Genomic DNA, 17861 nt, shown 5'->3' on the forward strand with positions numbered 1-17861 from the left:
TCCAGAAGCTGCAATCTGAAGCGACCTATCTCTGATTCTAGCAGATGATCTCTCCAATGTTTAACACAAAATCAGCAAACTCTCCTGTCACATAGAACGTCCATTGTATAGTGCAATGTTGAAAGAAGTTACCGGTCTGAAACATTTAGTCGTTTCTTCTGAGACAATCCTTGTTCTCTTATCATCTACAGATTTACCGCAGTCTTCACCACGCGAATTCCCAACAGAAGTCAGACTTTCGAACATACAATATACGTAGGCAAGCATGATACGTCATGACGTCATATGATTCCTAGCATATTGACTTAATGCTAAACATCCGGTTATCTCGAGTTTTCTCCGTAATACATGTCCGTGGGTTTTTCAATGTTCGGTTATTTCCGTGGCTTCATGCGGAAAGGGAACTGTCGTCTGTGCAATCAACCACATGGACCATTCTGGTACTTGTTGCTGACAAAAACATGATTTTAACACAGAATTTAATGTCAGAATAGCTATATAAACGCTATTGTGTTTTCATCGTAGCAATAGGGTCCGATATTTAGACTCGAACAAGTATAATGCGACTCGTCTTCGACTCGTCGGCATTATACTTGTCTCGTTTAAATATCGGGCCCTAGCTATTGCTACGCTGAAAACACAATAGCTGTTAATATTGCTGCTGTCACAAAGACATTTTTAACTCAATAATAACATGTAGAGTTATTTCATGATGATATTGTAACCTGCCACGAAATGGGTGTAATTAAGTGGGAATAGGTTGGGTTCAGGGTGAGATATTTCTGACACAATAAACAACAGTCAAAATAACAAGTCTAAAACTCAGTGATTCTTTCTTTTCAATTTAATCACATTTACGTTATATGTTCACCGAACGCAACAAAAGTACAAATAAAAAGTATGATTTAATACAAAAAAGGGGAGACAACCGAAACAAGGACAACGAGTTACACTAAAATCGCAGCACAAAACCAAGACTAGAACATAGGAGGAAAAAAACGGTAACCCTTGTTTAGGATCACACAAATTTCCAAATCCCAAACAGCCCAAAGTCTGGCAGCACTTCCAAAAATACAATGGAGGATAAAAGGGAAAACTCTGGCTAAAAACTAGCACCATAAAAATGCGACCAACTCGTAACTATAAAATCAATCAAACAACTCTAACAGTAGGTAACAATACCTGAAAATACAATAATTACTCACCCCAATTTTCCTTCATGCCATTAATTCAATTAATTTAAACATAATTAACTTTACAATATTTCAAATCTGATAATCCATCCACCATTTCAATTATCCCAAACAATTATCTTTTTATTCAAATGCCAGAGTTACTGCCCTTGCACACAATTACTGCCCTTGCATAATAATTAATACTGTCAGTCAGCAATGTGACACACATTTTTGATACAAATGTTGTGGTGGCTGCAATTATATGATCAGGCTTAGAAATAAGTGTCGGTGATTATGAATCAATTTCACAGGAATTTTTCAGGGAATGTTAATTGTCAGTTGCCATCAAATTGCAGAATCTGTTTACTGAGAGAGATCGCAGATAGACAACAGTCCCTCTGATTCCGTGATAGCACTAGAAGGTTTTTAAGACCCCCCTCTCCCCCCCCTCCCCCCCCCCCCCCCCAATTTAAGACCTCTCTCTTTTCAGACACTGTTTTTGAAGGTCGGGTTTTAATGATCTAATTTACTGACAAAAACTTACAAGCACTCAGATGGTTTGAATTCAAGGCTATAGCTGTCACAATGCAACACGTTCCACCGAGTTCTCTTGGTAGCTGGGTACACTGCTGAAACATCGCTGTGTATTTATGACTAGATGGGGCCTATATATATTTAAAAAGTTAGAATCCTTTACCAAATTTTGTACACAAATATTTTAAAAGCGATGTGAAAGTAAAACCCGACCTTCACTGCCTGCATGACCTTAAATGGCATCATTCCACGTCTGACTTTTGGGCTGGTAACTTCCTGTTTTGTGCTCTCACTGAGGAACAAACTTTATTTGATCAAGGGGAAAAAATGAATTCTTCGACAGAGATTTGAACCTGGGACTTTGAGATTTTAGGGCCAACCACTAGGCTACTGCACCACTTGGATGAAAAAAGGAAAATATACAATTTTATTTGATGCTATTCTGTTTTATACCTCTATCCGTCTTTTGCTCAGGAGTGAATATAACTATTTCTTTGATAGCTGTTTGTTACTGCAAAGAGGTTTGTCATGATTCAATTACACTTCTTTTACTTTACTTGCAAATTGAAATGTCACAGGCATTACATGTGACGTGAATGTCATGTAACAGCGACTTGTGTGTTTATGCAATTTTGAAATTTTGCAGCGCTTAAATGAAAATTCCACAGGAAGCATAAAAGAAAATCGTAACTTTTTCATCTTTTTTCCACCACTGGTGCACTAGCCTAGTGGTTATGACATTGTCCCTGAAATCTCGAGGTCGTAGGTTCAAACTTCTGTCGAGGCCTTCATTTTTTCGACCCCTCCGTCCCTCAAAGTTTGCTCCACCATGAGAGCTCAAACAAGAAGTTACCAGCCAAAAAGTCAAGCGTGGGATGAGTCAACCCTGACACATGCTTCTGAATCAGCACTGTTGTTTTGTGTCACTCATGATCCTGATCATGCGTGATAAAGTCAGGATGAACTGTCATTGTCAACATTGGTTTGTGTCCGTCTTAGGTTCACTTTGCACTGTGTGTGTGTGCGTGTGCTTGTGTGTACTTTTTTGTACTTTTGAGCTGGCAATTATTTTGGAGATTCCTGTAAATGTATGTACCACAGTGAAAAGTCCATCCAATGGTTTAGTGTGTTTGAACTTTTATTGAATTCAAAATGACATTTACTTGAATGCTGCAAATGTGAATACTCAGGGGTTCATTTGTTATTTTGCAGTTTTTCATTGTGATTTTTAATTCAAGTAATATCCCAGACAAAATGTCAGCTTAGGTTAATGGACATGAGTGATATAAAAGCACTGAAGCTGGGATTGCATGCATCGAGTACATATGGGTGGACAGTTGGCTGATGTAAATGTAAAAAAAGTTGTATGGATCTCTAAATATTGCATGTCTATTATGATTAATACCAGCATGTCATTCAATCATCATTTCTTGCAATTTAGCTCCTGTTAAACTCTTGTTGAACGATCTACTTTACACATTATTTATCTTGGCAATATTATTCTGCTTTTGGAATGACGAGGGGGATAAGGGATAACATTTCTTAGTCCTGTGAGGTTACCCTCATTCAAATTCGGGCTGCTTTCTCACTGGGGAAATGGGGCGGGGATGTAGCTCAGTCGGTAGCGCGCTGGATTTGTATCCAGTTGGCCGCTGTCAGCGTGAGTTCGTCCCCACGTTCGGCGAGAGATTTATTTCTCAGAGTCAACTTTGTGTGCAGACTCTCCTCGGTGTCCGAACACCCCCGTGTGTACACGCAAGCACAAGACCAAGTGCGCACGAATAAGATCCTGTAATCCATGTCAGAGTTTGGTGGGTTATTGAAACACGAAAATATCGAACGCAGAAGAAGAAGAAGAAGAAACACGAAAATACCCAGCATGCTTCCTCCGAAAGCGGCGTATGGCTGCCTAAATGGCAGGGTAAAAACGGTCATACACGTAAAAGCCGTGGGAGTTTCAGCCCATAAACGAACAAACAAACAAACTGGGGAAATGGAGCTGCCCATTTAGGGTTTTTCTCTCTCCTGAAAATGAGTATTCATGTTTCCAAGCCCTGAGAATTTCACTGTGAACTTTGATTCTTTATTGTGCGCATGTGTGCATACGGGGGTTTCGGACACCGAGGAGAGTCTGCACAAAGTTGACTCTTGGAAATGTATTCCTTGCGGAATGTGGGGATCGAACCCACGCCGGTAGTGACAACTGGTTTTGACGCCAACCTCTATGAGCTATATCCCCGCCCAACTATGTGTGTGCCTATCATTTTCTGTCAGTCGGTGTCACTTTGACTGTTTGTGTGTATGTGTCATAATTTGTTTTATTATATGGCTTTTCTTTTATAGATGTTATTTTTGTTTGTGCTTTGTTTGATGGAACAGAAAAGTAGTCTAACAAAGTTAGACAGGACTAATCTTGTCTTTAATAAATGGAAGAAACTTACAGAACTAACACTAATGCCATCCTCAACATCAAAGAGAATGCCCCATAGGTTAAACTCAGTCACTGACCCTGTGCAGAAAAAGTTTCCTCTCTCAGATATGAAAGAGGAACCACCTCTCATAGCTAAAACTGGGTCATTGATCCGGGGGAAAAAGGTCAGTGTCTGTAAACAAGGCCACCCGGCTATCACAATGGACCTGTCTTTGATCTCGCTGCACACACTGACACAAATATTTCCACTCTGTATTCTTCCTTTGATGTGCGGCTGTATAGACCGGAAGTGCCTAATGTGATGTTTTTTCTCAATTTTACCTAAAAAATGGGGGTTGCGCCCTTTAGAAGGAAGCGCCTTATAGTCCCGAAAGTACAGGATTCTTTCTGTATCATGTGTGCCTTACGTACATGTTTTGGGCAGCTGCTTGTAACATCTTCGTATTAACATCACAGGTTTTTTTTTAAAGCATAGTTTGGTTCTAGCTTTTAAAAATCTCGCCATAACTTGTTTACCCTTATGCTCTATAATAGGGGACTTGTGAGCAAGTCCTGAGTCTATAATATTAAGGTCATTGATTCTGCTGTGACCTTTGAATCAGTGTACATTTGTCTTTTAATTTTTGTGTTGCACTCTGAGCATAAAGTAACCTACTAAAGGGAAAGTAAACACTTGAATCTCACACATGTTAATTAATGGTACATGTGCACTGTGGCAGCTTGAGCTAATATTTTCTTTTTACACAAGAGAAAAAGTTATGTGTACCTTTGAATGAAATTTAGCGTAACTTTAAGGAATTACTTGAATAGCAATTCCATCACATTTTCACACATGGAACCAGTTAGACTTGGCAGGACATTCAAATTCTCTCCTCCCTTCTAATTCAGTAATTGTCTTGCATGTGGCAGTGTTTTATTCTAAATATTAATGAATTATGTTGTTGTAGCTGCTAATTTAAAATAAAACCAAACATTTACTAGAAAATTAATCTGTTGATTTTTAAACTTAACTAAGAGACACTTTGAGGCATGACAGACAAAAAGCTATGAAAGGCTGAATACTGAGCGTTGGATGTGTTTGCGTTCTCAAAAATGTCAGAAAGTGAAATGACCTGAAATGGGATTTTAAGTAACACCCCAGACATGGTGGCTTATCAGCTTCTAAAGTTTACTGCACATGAATTAGTTACAGAAACACTGAAACCGCGCTTGCATGCGTCTTTTCATACTGAGGAAGAGTTGCAGCATTGCTGTTCACATGTAAATTGTGTATGGTGCACTGATGTTGAAATATTGCATGTCAATCATAAGATTGTACGCATTCCCTGCACTTTAGCTGCTCAGAGTATGACCTTCACTGCTGCTAAACCGTTGAACGTTGCATTTTACACATTATATATCTTGACATGACTATTGACTTATTTTGTTAATATTATTCTGCTTTTGAAATGTAGGGTACCTTTTAATGTTTTTAATGAAATGCAATATACTCTGTTTGGAAGAGGACCTAACTAATGTGTGTCTATCACTTTCTGTGTCAGAGCGTGTGTAGATTTGTTTTTTAATTATTGAACTTGAAGTAGTTTTTGTTTTTGCTTTCTCTGATTCATGAAAAGAAAAGTAGGACTTATCTTGTGTTTAATAAATGGAAGAAACTTACAGAACTAACCCACTTGCCATCCTCATGCCTTAAAGGCAGTTGGGGTGGGGGTGAACTCTCCCAACCCCCTTCCCTCCCTTTATTTGCCGAGATTGCCACCCACAGTGTGTTGCCCTTCAGTCATAATCCTTCATCAGAGGTACTTAGCCGAGATTGCCACCCACAGTGTGTTGCCCTTCAGTCATACTCCTTCATCAGAGGTACTTACCCCTAAAGACCAGTTAGAAGCATGAACTTGATGCCGGTAGTTTTTGGCTGGCACAGGGAACACTCACACTGCCCCTTTAACGTCAAAGACACAATGATACTTCCCTCTGCTGAGCGGTTGCAGGAATCTTTCTGTTTGCAGTGCCTTTAATTAACATGTTTTAGGCATTTTCTTTCTTTGTGGTCTTCATATTATCATCACAGTTTAAAAACTTTTTTTTTAAATTAGCAGTTTTGTTTCTAGCTGTAACACTAACAGTCTGTTATTTCACCATAACTCTTAAACTATAATCTTCATTTGATGATAGGTTGCTCAGATGCGTGAACTTGTGAGCAAGTGCTTGCCACTCTAATAAAGTTTTTGGATCTGCTGTGACCTTTGAATCTTGTAAATTTGTTTCTTGACATTTAAATTAAGAATTTGGTTAGAATCTACTAAAGGTTAGGTAAAGTACTCATGAATGTCATACCCGCTGGAACATTTTCTAGTACTGACTAAGCAGCTTGAGCTTAAACAACTTTCTTTGAATTTCGAATGAAATTTAGTGTAACTTTATAGTGTTGTTCCCTGACACAGGACTATTATAGCTAGGTCAGTTGGATTTGGCTATATAATTCAAAACATATATCGGTCAAATTGTTCTGGCCAGTACGCCTGTCACAGCTGTCGGACATTCGACCGGCCTGGGGTCAGAACAATGCGTCAGATATTAAAAGTATGCGTTCAAAATGACCGAGGCCTGGGAACAACATTAACACTGTCTTAAAGGAACTAATTGAATAAGCAATTCCATGTAATTTTGACGCATGGAACCAGTTAGGTCCAGCGCTTGGAAGGACATGTTTCAAATTCCCTCTCCTCTCTCATTCCTCGTTGCAGTTCTGCCTGTGGCTTTGTTTTTTCTTTCTGGTAAATACATATTAATGAACTGTGTTGCTGTTGTAGCCGCAAAGGCTGATGTGGGAGCTATCGTTGGTGGTGTGATTGGTGCTCTCATCGTCGTTGTTGTCATCATCGTCATCGTCTACTTCCTGGTCATCCGCAAAAGGAGACAGCAAGATAAGCGTAAGTACTGTGGTCGCAAAGCAAGCGCAGCCCTGAAAGTCTACAATTGGTGTATTCGCCTTTTGCTAGTGATTTTTAAAATGTACTAGCCAGAGAGCACACTTTACTAGCCAAACCAACCATTTGTGTCAGCAACTTGACTGGCATTTGGCGAGTAGATGAACATTTCCAGTTACATGTTTCTACTCAAAAATTCTCGCCACTTTCAGGCCTTTACCCCCCGCGGTTTAGGGGGAGTCCCATATTGGTTGGGACGAGAAAGAATTTACCCGATGCTACCCAGCATGTCGTAAGAGGCGACTAACAATTCTGTTTCTCCTTTTACCCTTGTTAAGTGTTTCTTGTATAGAATATAGTCAATGTTTGTAAAGATTTTAGTCAAGCGGTATGTAAGAAATGTTAAGTCCTTTGTACTGGAAACTTGCATTCTCCCAGTAAGGTCATATATTGTACTACGTTGCAAGCCCCTGGAGCAATTTTTTGATTAGTGCTTTTGTGAACAAGAAACAATTAACAAGTGGCTCTATCCCATCTCCCCCCTTTCCCCTATCCCATCTCCCCCCTTTCCCCGTCGGGATATAACCTTGAATGGTTGAAAACGACGTTAAACACCAAATAAATAAAGAAAGAACTTTCAGGCCTGCAGTGTGGCGCCAGTAGCACAGAGATCATGTTGACGCATATTCAACGCTTTAGAAAACTTGTTAATATGGGGTTTTTTCATCATGAGGGGTACGGCTTAAGCCAAACTATTGTGCCTCTTGTTCCTCCATGGAAAAATGCATTTCCTGCGCTTTCAGGTAAATCAAATGTACAGCTGTTGTTCAGTCATTTTGGCATCTTTGGCCATAAAAACCATGTTAAAAATTGAAAGAAATCTTTACTTACCAAGAAAAGAACCGCACAAAAACGCGTCAACGTGTTTGTCTGTGGAAACAAGTCTTGCACCTGAGGTTGTCATGTTTCTCTGTGACTCATTGACTCACCTGAGTAATTGGTGAGTATTAGGATTCATATGTGTCCGGTGGTATGGACGGCTGGCCGGTCCGTCTGTCCGTGGACAAAAAAATTAACATTGAGGTTATCTCGGAAGTTTTTAAAGCTAGACCTCTGAAACTTTGCACACTTTTAGGGTTTGATGATTTCACGAAGTGACCCCAGTTCGGTTGACCCTCGTCAAATTTGGGGGTCACAGCGGGGTCTTGTTCGTTTCATAAAAACTTAATGTTGATATCTCAGATGATAGCATCATCTTTGTTGCAATACAATGCAATTTAACCAATCATTCAGCCCCTCAGGGCAACATTGTGATACTTTTCTCTTGTTTTGTCTCTCTTTCGTTCTCTCTTTCACTTTCTCTCTCACTTTCTCTCTCTCACTTTTCTCTCAGTCTCACATACACACACTTACGCATGTACGCATTCACACACACGCACGCACGCACACACACACACACACACACACACACACACATACGCACGCACACATGCACATACGCACGCACGTGCACACACACACACACACACACACACACACACACACACACACACACACACACACCTTGTTTCATAAAGAGATTCCCTCTTCATTACACACATTCACAATCACATACAGTAGTTATTTGAGTATTCATCTGGTTTAACTCTGCATATATATACGTCCCTTAGTAATTCCCTTAGATTTTGCTAAAGCCTTTGTTGTTTCTTGTGTTTCAGCTGATCCAAGCAAGCCGTAAGTACTTCTATCTTTTACTTCATTCTCCGCTGTGTGAAACGTGAATTGCATGCCCCTCTCTCTCTCTCTCTTGTTAGATAAAGTTCAATTCAATTCAATTCTCTCTCTCTCTCTCTCTCTCTCTCTCTCTCTCTCTCTCTCTCTCTCTCTCTCTCTCTCTCTCTCTCTCTCTCTCTCTCTCTCTCTCTCTCTCTCTCTCTCTCTCTCTCTCTCTCTCTCTCTCTCTCTCTCTCTCTCTCTCTCTCTCTCTCTCTCTCTCTCTCTCTCTCTCTCTCTCTCTCTCTCTGTATGAGAGTGTAACCATGGAGAAAAAAAGTACAAATAATCGTTCTACAAGAATCATATATTCAGTGAAAGTTCAAAGAAAACATTTAATTTTTTGCGCACTATCAGTCATATGACATTGCCATCTCAGCCATGTATGTGGTTGGTTGGCTTTCCTTATTTATGTTAAACGGCAAGAATGATAGTATAGCATTGTTCCCTTGGTCATTGGTCATTGAAGCATAATTTTGGGATCTTACGCATTGGTCTTACCCTTTGCCGGTCAATTGTCTAATAATTTTGACAATGACGTGTAGGAGGTATTATCACCATTTTGATAAGTGGACAAAACCAGAGCAGTTAGACCGTACACATTTTTAATCCAGGTCCAACTGACCTATTGCCCTCTGAGGCTGAACAAGATGGTAGCATACAGCTTCATGTCTTGTGGTTTCAGAGCTGACGAGCAGCCTCCCCCTGGCTACAGTACCGGACCTGACCCCCCAGTGACCTACTCTCAGCCGACACGCACCAGCAACAACCGCTTCAAGAAGGACAAGGAGGACAAGGTCAGTGATCGGATAATATCATTATGTCAACATGCATGTTACCATGGTTTTCTGGAGAGCGACAATGGCCTGGTACCTGTCTTCAGCTCTCCTGCTTTTCTCATTATCCCAGTTTCCTTCTGGTAGACGATCTGCCGACCAAGGCTGACAGGCATCGTCTGCCCGGGTTTGTTTTCCAGGGTGTCCTTTCCCGTAGCCAGAGCTTTTTTGGCGGCTCTTAATCGCCATGATGAACCTGTCATTGGACATGTATGGCATTTTGTAGAAGTAGTGGAGCCACCCCCACCCCACCTCGTCCTGGTAGGAACATCGCCAGTTGGTTCGGGCCGTCGCGATATAACCTTCGTGGTTGAAAACAACGTTAAACACCAAATAAAAAAAGAAAGTTGGTTCGGGACTGCTTATTTGCTAAAGCTAGCTCATTCGCAGCTAACCCCTACATTTATTGGGCCGTTCACTATCCAACACCTGTGACCCGCTGGGTTGGGGATGGTCGCCCCGCTATTGAGATAGCCGAGTCTCGGGGACAAGGTCAGTAAATGCTGCTACACTGGAACCCCCCTCTCAACCTTTGAAGTCCCCTTAATTTGAGACACCCCCTCCCCTCTCTGAAGTCCCCCTTCTTCTTCTTCTTCTTCTTCTTCTGCGTTCGTGGGCTGAAACTCCCACGTACACTCGTGTTTTTTGTATGACCGTTTTTTACCCCGCCATTTAGGCAGCCATACGCCGTTTTCGGAGGAACCATGCTGGGTATTTTCGTGTTTCTATAACCCACCGAACTCTGACATGGATTACAGGGTCTTTTTCGTGCGCACTTGGTCTTGTGCTTGCGTGTACACACGGGGGTGTTGGGACACCGAGGAGAGTCTGCACACAAAGTTGACTGAGAAATAAATCTCTGGCCGAACAGGGGGACGAACTCACGCTGACAGCGGCCAACTGGATACAAATCCAGCGCGCTACCGACTGAGCTACATCCCCGCCCTGAAGTCCCCCTAATTTGAGACACACACACAGTGACACACACACACTTCTTTGAAGACCCCCTGACTTGAGAGGTATCCTTGTTCAGACCTTGCTTTCTCAGATATCCAGCTGATAACCTTTGTAGATTGACCTCCATGTGAAGACAACGCTGTACAGTCAAACCTGTCTATGATGACCAGCCAAGGGACTTAGAGGCCAAAAGTGGTCGTCATAGACAGGTGAGTTGTAGAGAACAAAACTCTTTGGGATGATCGCTATGGGCATGATAGTTGTTATGGACAGGTGGTCGCCATGGGCATGATAGTTGTTATAGACAGGTGGTCGCCATGGGCATGATAGTTGTTATGGACAGGTGGTCGCCATGGGCATGATAGTTGTTATGGACAGGTGGTCACCATGGGCATGATACTTGTTATGGACAGGTGGTCGCCATGGGCATGATAGTTGTTATCGACAGGTGGTCACCATGGGCATGATACTTGTTATGGACAGGTGGTCGCCATGGGCATGATAGTTGTTATCGACAGGTGGTCACCATGGGCATGATAGTTATCGACAGGTGGTCACCATGGGCATGATAGTTATCGACAGGTGGTCACCATGGGCATGATAGTTGTTATCGACAGGTGGTCACCATGGGCATGATAGTTGTTCTCAACAGGTGGTCACCATGGGCATGATAGTTGTTATCGACAGGTGGTCACCATGGGCATGATAGTTGTTCTCAACAGGTGGTCACCATGGGCATGATAGTTGTTATCGACAGGTGGTCACCGTGGGCATGATAGTTGTTATCGACAGGTGGTGGCCATAGGCATGATAGTTGTTATCGACAGGTGGTGGCCAGAGCAGGTTGGACTGTGCCATCTTATCTAGACCTGATTGTAGCGCGCTGGGCGGGGATGTAGCTCAGTCGGTAGCGCGCTGGGCGGGGATGTAGCTCAGTCGGTAGCGCGCTGGGCGGGGATGTAGCTCAGTCGGTAGCGCGCTGGGCGGGGACGTAGCTCAGTCGGTAGCGCGCTGGGCGGGGATGTAGCTCAGTCGGTAGCGCGCTGGGCGGGGACGTAGCTCAGTCGGTAGCGCGCTGGGCGGGGATGTAGCTCAGTCGGTAGCGCGCTGGGCGGGGACGTAGCTCAGTCGGTAGCGCGCTGGGCGGGGACGTAGCTCAGTCGGTAGCGCGCTGGGCGGGGACGTAGCTCAGTTGGTAGCGCGCTGGGCGGGGATGTAGCTCAGTCTGTAGCACGCTGGATTTGTATCCAGTTGGCCGCTGTCAGCGTGAGTTCGTCCCCACGTTCGGCGAGAGATTTATTTCTCAGAGTCAACTTTGTGTGCAGACTCTCCTCGGTGTCCGAACACCCCCGTGTGTACACGCAAGCACAAGAAAGAAAGCGGCGTATGGCTGGCTGGGTAAAAAGGGTCATACACGTAAAAGCCGTGGGAGTTTCAGCCCATGAACGAACAAACAAATTCATGCATCTTGTTCGAGACTGATCAGGATGCAGTTCCCCGTCGCGATATAACCTTGAACGGTTGAAAACGACGTTAAACACCAAATAAAAAAAGAAAGAAAGCAGGATGCAGAGTGTTCCTTTGTTTTGTCTTTGTTCATTGTGTGGGTGTCTTTGTTCATTGTTGGGTGTCTTTGTTCATTGTTGGGTGTCTTTGTTCATTGTTGGGTGTCTTTGTTCATTGTGTGGTGTCTTTGTTCATTGTGTGGTGTCTTTGTTCATTGTTGGGTGTCTTTGTTCATTGTGTGGTGTCTTTGTTCATTGTGTGGTGTCTTTGTTCATTGTGTGGTGTCTTTGTTCATGGTTGGGTGCTGTGGACTGTGTGCATGTTCCTGTGTGTTCTCTGTCTTTGCTCATAGATCTTGGTTGATTAGATTGAAAAATGGTGTCTCTGTGACCCTGGATGTCATTTTGTTGCATGTGTATTTTAATATTGTGTTCGTTTGTTTGTTAACGTATTTGTTTGTAAGTGTTTTTTTAATTGGGCACTTTTCTTCCTCTTTTTGTGGTGAAGATTTGTGGATAAAAAATCAAATTCAAGCAGCATACAATTGTCAAAGACTGTCATGATTGTCTCAGAATCCTGGTTAATGCTGCTTTTTCTCATACTAGTAAAAACTCTTATCTTTCTTTGTAAGAAAACATGTTTTGGCGTTCTGTGTATCTTCCCCACTGTCTCGGCTTTGTGGATGTCAGTCTCTGAACCCTTTTCAAACAAACTGCCGACACTTCAGCTTTTCTTTCTGTCTCTTTTTTTTTATTCCTGCTGCAGTTGTTTAAAGGCACACTCCTTCCCGTGAAAGCGGTTGAGTTCAGTGTCTGAGATCTGGCTAGGTTTTTACATGGGATCCGGCAATCCCTCTGCTTTGTCACATACCAAAAATAAACATCCTGACTGCTTCCTTCATGCAGAGTTGGAATTTTTTTTTACGAATTTCAAACCACCATTATTTTTTAATGGTGGCTGTTATAAAATTAATTCATCAAAAGAATCTCAATCTGCCCAGGCTGTTGATGTTTGGTATGTGACCAAGTGGAGGGACGGTCGTGTCCCAGGTGAAACCCTGGTCCGATGTGAGGTTACGAGCCGAGCTGTTTCCACAGGAAGGAGTGTGTCTTTAAGCTTTGTGTGTGCTGGTGGGTGAGGCTTGGTGAGTGCATGACATTGTGTCCCTGTGCGCACCACTCAGAGGCAAGATTTTGTTAGCCATCATACATAGACAGTAGAAGAGTTCACTGAAAGTTGCAAGTTGCATGACACTTTCATGAGAAGAGCATGCTGCTTTGTGAAAAAGAGTTCCCCTTTTGCATGAAGTTTGCAACCAGAGTGTCTGCACATTTTGACGTGAAACGTCTGCATGAAAACACTTACTAACAAAGTTTTCCATGTGTCACTTCCCCCACTTGATTCAAGTTTTCAACCCTTTACCTCAGTTTTTGCATAAGTTTGGCCAGCCAACGGAAATTCCGTTCAAAAATCAGCTGAAGCAGATTGGTTGTTGAAAAACCTAACCAATCCGACCCCTTGCATTCAGAAACGACAAGGGTGGAAGAAGAAGCAAAACAAAAGTAAATGAGAAGACATGAGGGCTAAATGTTGACCCTCCCCAATCACTTAAAAGCAAAAAGCAAAAGTTTTGAGAACACAAGTGCAAAGCAATGATAAGAAATGTCAGCAAAGTGAGAATTACTGGTGACAAAATCTTGGCCTCTGTGTGTGTGCAGGGTTGGGATGAGAGAGACAGGGAGCGGGAGTATCGGCAGAAGAACTCGGAAGGGCTGCACTATGCTGATTTAGACCTCGTGCGCCGACCTCCCACCGACGATTCTGAGGACAGCTACACTCCTCGCAACCAGCCCACTGAATATGCATCCATCCGACTCTTTTAATGCTACACGCCTCGCAGCCAGCCCACAGAATACGCATCCATCCGACTCTTCTAATGCTACACGCCGCTCAACCAACCCACAGAATACGCATCCATCCGACTCTTCTAATGCTACACGCCGCTCAACCAACCCACAGAATACGCATCCATCCGACTCTTCTAATGCTACGGGGGATAACTGTGTCTCCATGCTTCACAAGAGTGAGGCAGATAGGGCTACAATCCTTGAATACGGAACCTGCTTATCCTTGATTTGTAAGATTATACAACAAGCTGGGTGTGCAATCTGTGTATGCTTCCTGTTTCAACATTGTGTGAGGAACAACAGTTTGCAATCGTTGGAGCTGACTAGATTTGATACCCACCAGGGTGGATCGATATTCCTGATCCCATGGAAATGATACTTGACGGAACTCTCCCCATTTTGATGTCATGTCAGGCTGCTGCTAATTCAGCGAATTCTGTCAGTGTGCTGTACTCTGCAGTACATCAGTGTTCATTTCCTTGGAATCCGTAACGCCTCCAATCATGGACAGCTAGTCTGCAGTGTGGGAAAATGCCATCTGGGAAGATTTGACTCCATTGGAAAAATATTCTGTGCTGAGGAGTCGCAGGCAGTGCCTGACATTTTGGATGTACTTTGCTTTGTGTTGAACTTGACTTGAACCATCCAGACATGCGTTTAGATCTGATCTTCACGCAACAGGCCAAAAGATTTGTTTTCATTGTTTTTGATTTCATTTTGTGCACTCTTTGGAGCAGAATGTATAAAAGCCAAGTGGTGGTCACATTGAATATGAAAATCAGGGTTTAGCATTTAAACGGAAGGTCAAGTAATAATGTATTCTTGCACTTGTCTACTTTGTGTACTGCCAATCTGATTCTGAATCATGAATAAGTCGGAAAAAATGGCAAAGATTTAAAACTTCATTTTGAATTTCTGAACATGGTTCAGTCATGAACATCTTTGTGTGTGCTTTTTTTTAGCAACACATAGACATTTGACACTTACTGTCTGTATTTTGTCATTAGTAATTTTTGGAAGATGACAGTTTGGCTAGGTCTGATTTTTGTAAACTGTCACCTCCGTTAAGTACATGTGTACTTGATGTGTAGTGCATGTGTACTTAATCAGGACATCTTGGAGCAGGTAGCTGGTAGTGATGTTTTGAACTGGAGTGGGAGTTGTAGCAGCAGAGTACATGCAGATACTTGTGATGCAGTACACTGCACGCGTACACTATAGGCTGTACACTGGTTTGAGCGTGCCTTATATTAACTTTTTGTAGACCGTCTGCACAAGAGAGGTGCTGATTGAAATCCTTTCGCCGCCGTGAAATATGACTGAAAATAAACCTAATTTGCGTCAGCCAAATAGGATTTGAAAGCTGTGCTTTAATCGACTGTTAGTGTTAAATACAGGTACAATCATTTTTGCGTGTAAGTGTTATGCTTCTGATGACTGAATAGAAATGGAGGGCACTTTAATTCTGATTTTGCCAGTCATGCTGATCCAGTTTCACTTTTTTAGCAAGCAGGAAGTTTCTGCATGCCTTAAACAAACAGGACATTTTTTTAATAAACAAGAAATGTCTGAATTAACAGGAAATGTCTGTACGTCTTGAGACTATTCAAATGCCATTGTGTGCAAAACCTATTTACAGTGCAACTCTTTTGCATTTTATGAGAGGGCAGTGTTATTTAGTCAGTTGAATATATAGATATGTGTATTTATGTATTTTTGTTATGAAACATTAATGCTCACCCAAAGGTGTGTGTGTGTGTGTGTGTGTGTGTGTGGGTGTGTGTGTGTGTGTGTGTGGTGTGTGTGTGTGTGTGTGTGTGTGTGTGTGTGTGTGTGTGTGTGTGTGTGTGTGTGTGTGTGTGTGTGTGTGTGTGTGTGTGTGTGTGTGTGTGTGCGTGCGTGTGCATTCATGAGTGTGTGAAAGAAAGAAATGTGTTGCGAGAGATAAAACAATTTATTTTCCTGTACACTTCCAGTGTAACGGTGCGTACATAAGGTGTGCCTTGAGAAAAAATTCTTACCTGTTATCTGTTATGCTTGCCTGGTATTTGGTAGATTTATTTTTCAAGCAGAAGTACGTACAAATTCCTAATGTTCAATCTAGCAACACTTTCAAGTTGCTTATGTTTACATGTGTGTAAAGAAATGAGATATTTCCAGATGGATCTATACGTTTATGCATCTTTTTCACGTCTTTTTATTGTTATAGTTATGATTTTGTTGTCAGTTGTCGAAAGAATTGCACAAAACTCACCCACATCTTTCCCTCTTTTCATAGTTGTTTTAGTGGATATTGCTTTTGTAAGACCGATCACCGTTTTCCTCCAATTAGTAACCACAATCTGTGATTATCTATTCAAAGTATTTGTACATTTTGTTGTAATTTGGATATATATATTACGTAGTTCCTGTGCACATGTCATGTACCCTGAGAGTGAGAGTTTATTTACCTTCGCGGATTCGTTGCAAGCCCCTGGAGCAATTTTTTGATTAGTGCTTTTGTGAACAAGAAACAATTAACAAGTGGCTCTATCCCATCTCCCCCCTTTCCCCGTCGCAATATAACCTTGAACGGTTGAAAACGACGTTAAACACCAAATAAAGAAAGACCTTCGCGGATTGAATATCCGATGTTATGTCCACCATTCCATTTATTACGAGACAACAACCATGCAACACAAAAACCACCCTTGGCATCACAAATGACATTCTATCCCAATCACTATCCTACCACTGATCCTCCAGTTGTGGTATCACACATAACCTTTTTTCAACTGGGCGATCGCAGTTAGGATACCAATCCAAATAACCGTTACAGTTATGCTGGGCCAATTATACTTTGTCAATGCAATTACAAAAGTGATGATCAGCAATTCGCTCTACTATGCCAAGGGAGGTAAGTTGGAGACACAAGAGGTATGAACAGTTCAATTCACATTTATTCATGTTTTCCACATGTTGCAATCTTTGTATTATACATATTTGGCATATGAATGGGCACGGATAGGTAGCAGATAGACATGGTTAAAGTGAACACTATTAGCAACCCCTTCCCCCCCAGTTAGCTGGCCCCAGATTGACTGACCAGCAACAGGTCTTTCTGACCATCCTAGCACTACCTCAGCTAGCATGTGGGTGATGTAAACCAACCCAGTGCTTTCTTTAGGCATACATGCTGCTGTTTTTGTTTAAGTGCGCTGCTCCCAGCTCCTCACAGAGGAATTCTAGGCTTTCAGGCTATCTGGAGGTGACAGGACCCCGAACCGCACCACATCCCGTGGCTTGTTAGGGCTCACACTGGGGTCCTGCAGTACAGCTACGAAAAGCTCTAAAAGGTTTCATTTTCACTAGAAATTACATGTTTTAAAACTTTAACAAACTGAAATAGACAGACATGTAAAGTGTTCCCCTTTTCCATGCCTATCTTCCGCCATTCGTGCCGAGCAGACAACAAAAAAAAACAAAAAAACATGATGATACGCTAAAGGACCACAAATTATACATTTCTACAACACGTGTTAAAGCAATTAAGTCAATATTACCACCAAGACAAGACAAAGGGGATGGTGGGTGGGCTTTTTCATTCAAACTATGCATATTTATCCAAATGAGTTTTAAACTAAGTACGCGACTATTACACATTACTACATGACAAAGGGGATGGAGGGTGGGCTTTTTCCTTGTAGCAAATTCGTTTAGCGTTGTTCTCTGTGTAGACTCAGGATCCGAAGAGGCTAAAGCTAGACTCTTCCCACGTGACACTGAGTCTGCATACAACTGAACCGTTTATGGATAAGTGTGTTCTTTAGCCT

At 42.2% G+C, this 17861-nt stretch overlaps 1 protein-coding gene across 2 annotated transcripts in view; it reads left to right on the forward strand.

Annotated features, from left to right (window-relative positions):
* The window catches only part of LOC138974144 (uncharacterized), a 59857-nt gene that overhangs the window by 19935 nt on the left and 22061 nt on the right, over window positions 1-17861 (forward strand). The window contains exons 6-9 of one of the 2 annotated variants that reach the window (XM_070346834.1): window positions 6954-7073; window positions 8789-8804; window positions 9529-9640; window positions 13861-17199. In XM_070346834.1, coding sequence (XP_070202935.1) covers window positions 6954-7073; window positions 8789-8804; window positions 9529-9640; window positions 13861-14025 — 413 coding nt within the window. In that variant the 3' untranslated portion in view covers window positions 14026-17199. Of the gene's footprint in view, window positions 1-6953; window positions 7074-8788; window positions 8805-9528; window positions 9641-13860; window positions 17200-17861 lie in introns of those variants that run through there. The other variant, XM_070346833.1, reaches the window with a different exon arrangement.

This window comes from Littorina saxatilis, linkage group LG8 (assembly GCF_037325665.1).
Source record: "Littorina saxatilis isolate snail1 linkage group LG8, US_GU_Lsax_2.0, whole genome shotgun sequence".
NCBI lineage: Eukaryota > Metazoa > Mollusca > Gastropoda > Littorinimorpha > Littorinidae > Littorina > Littorina saxatilis.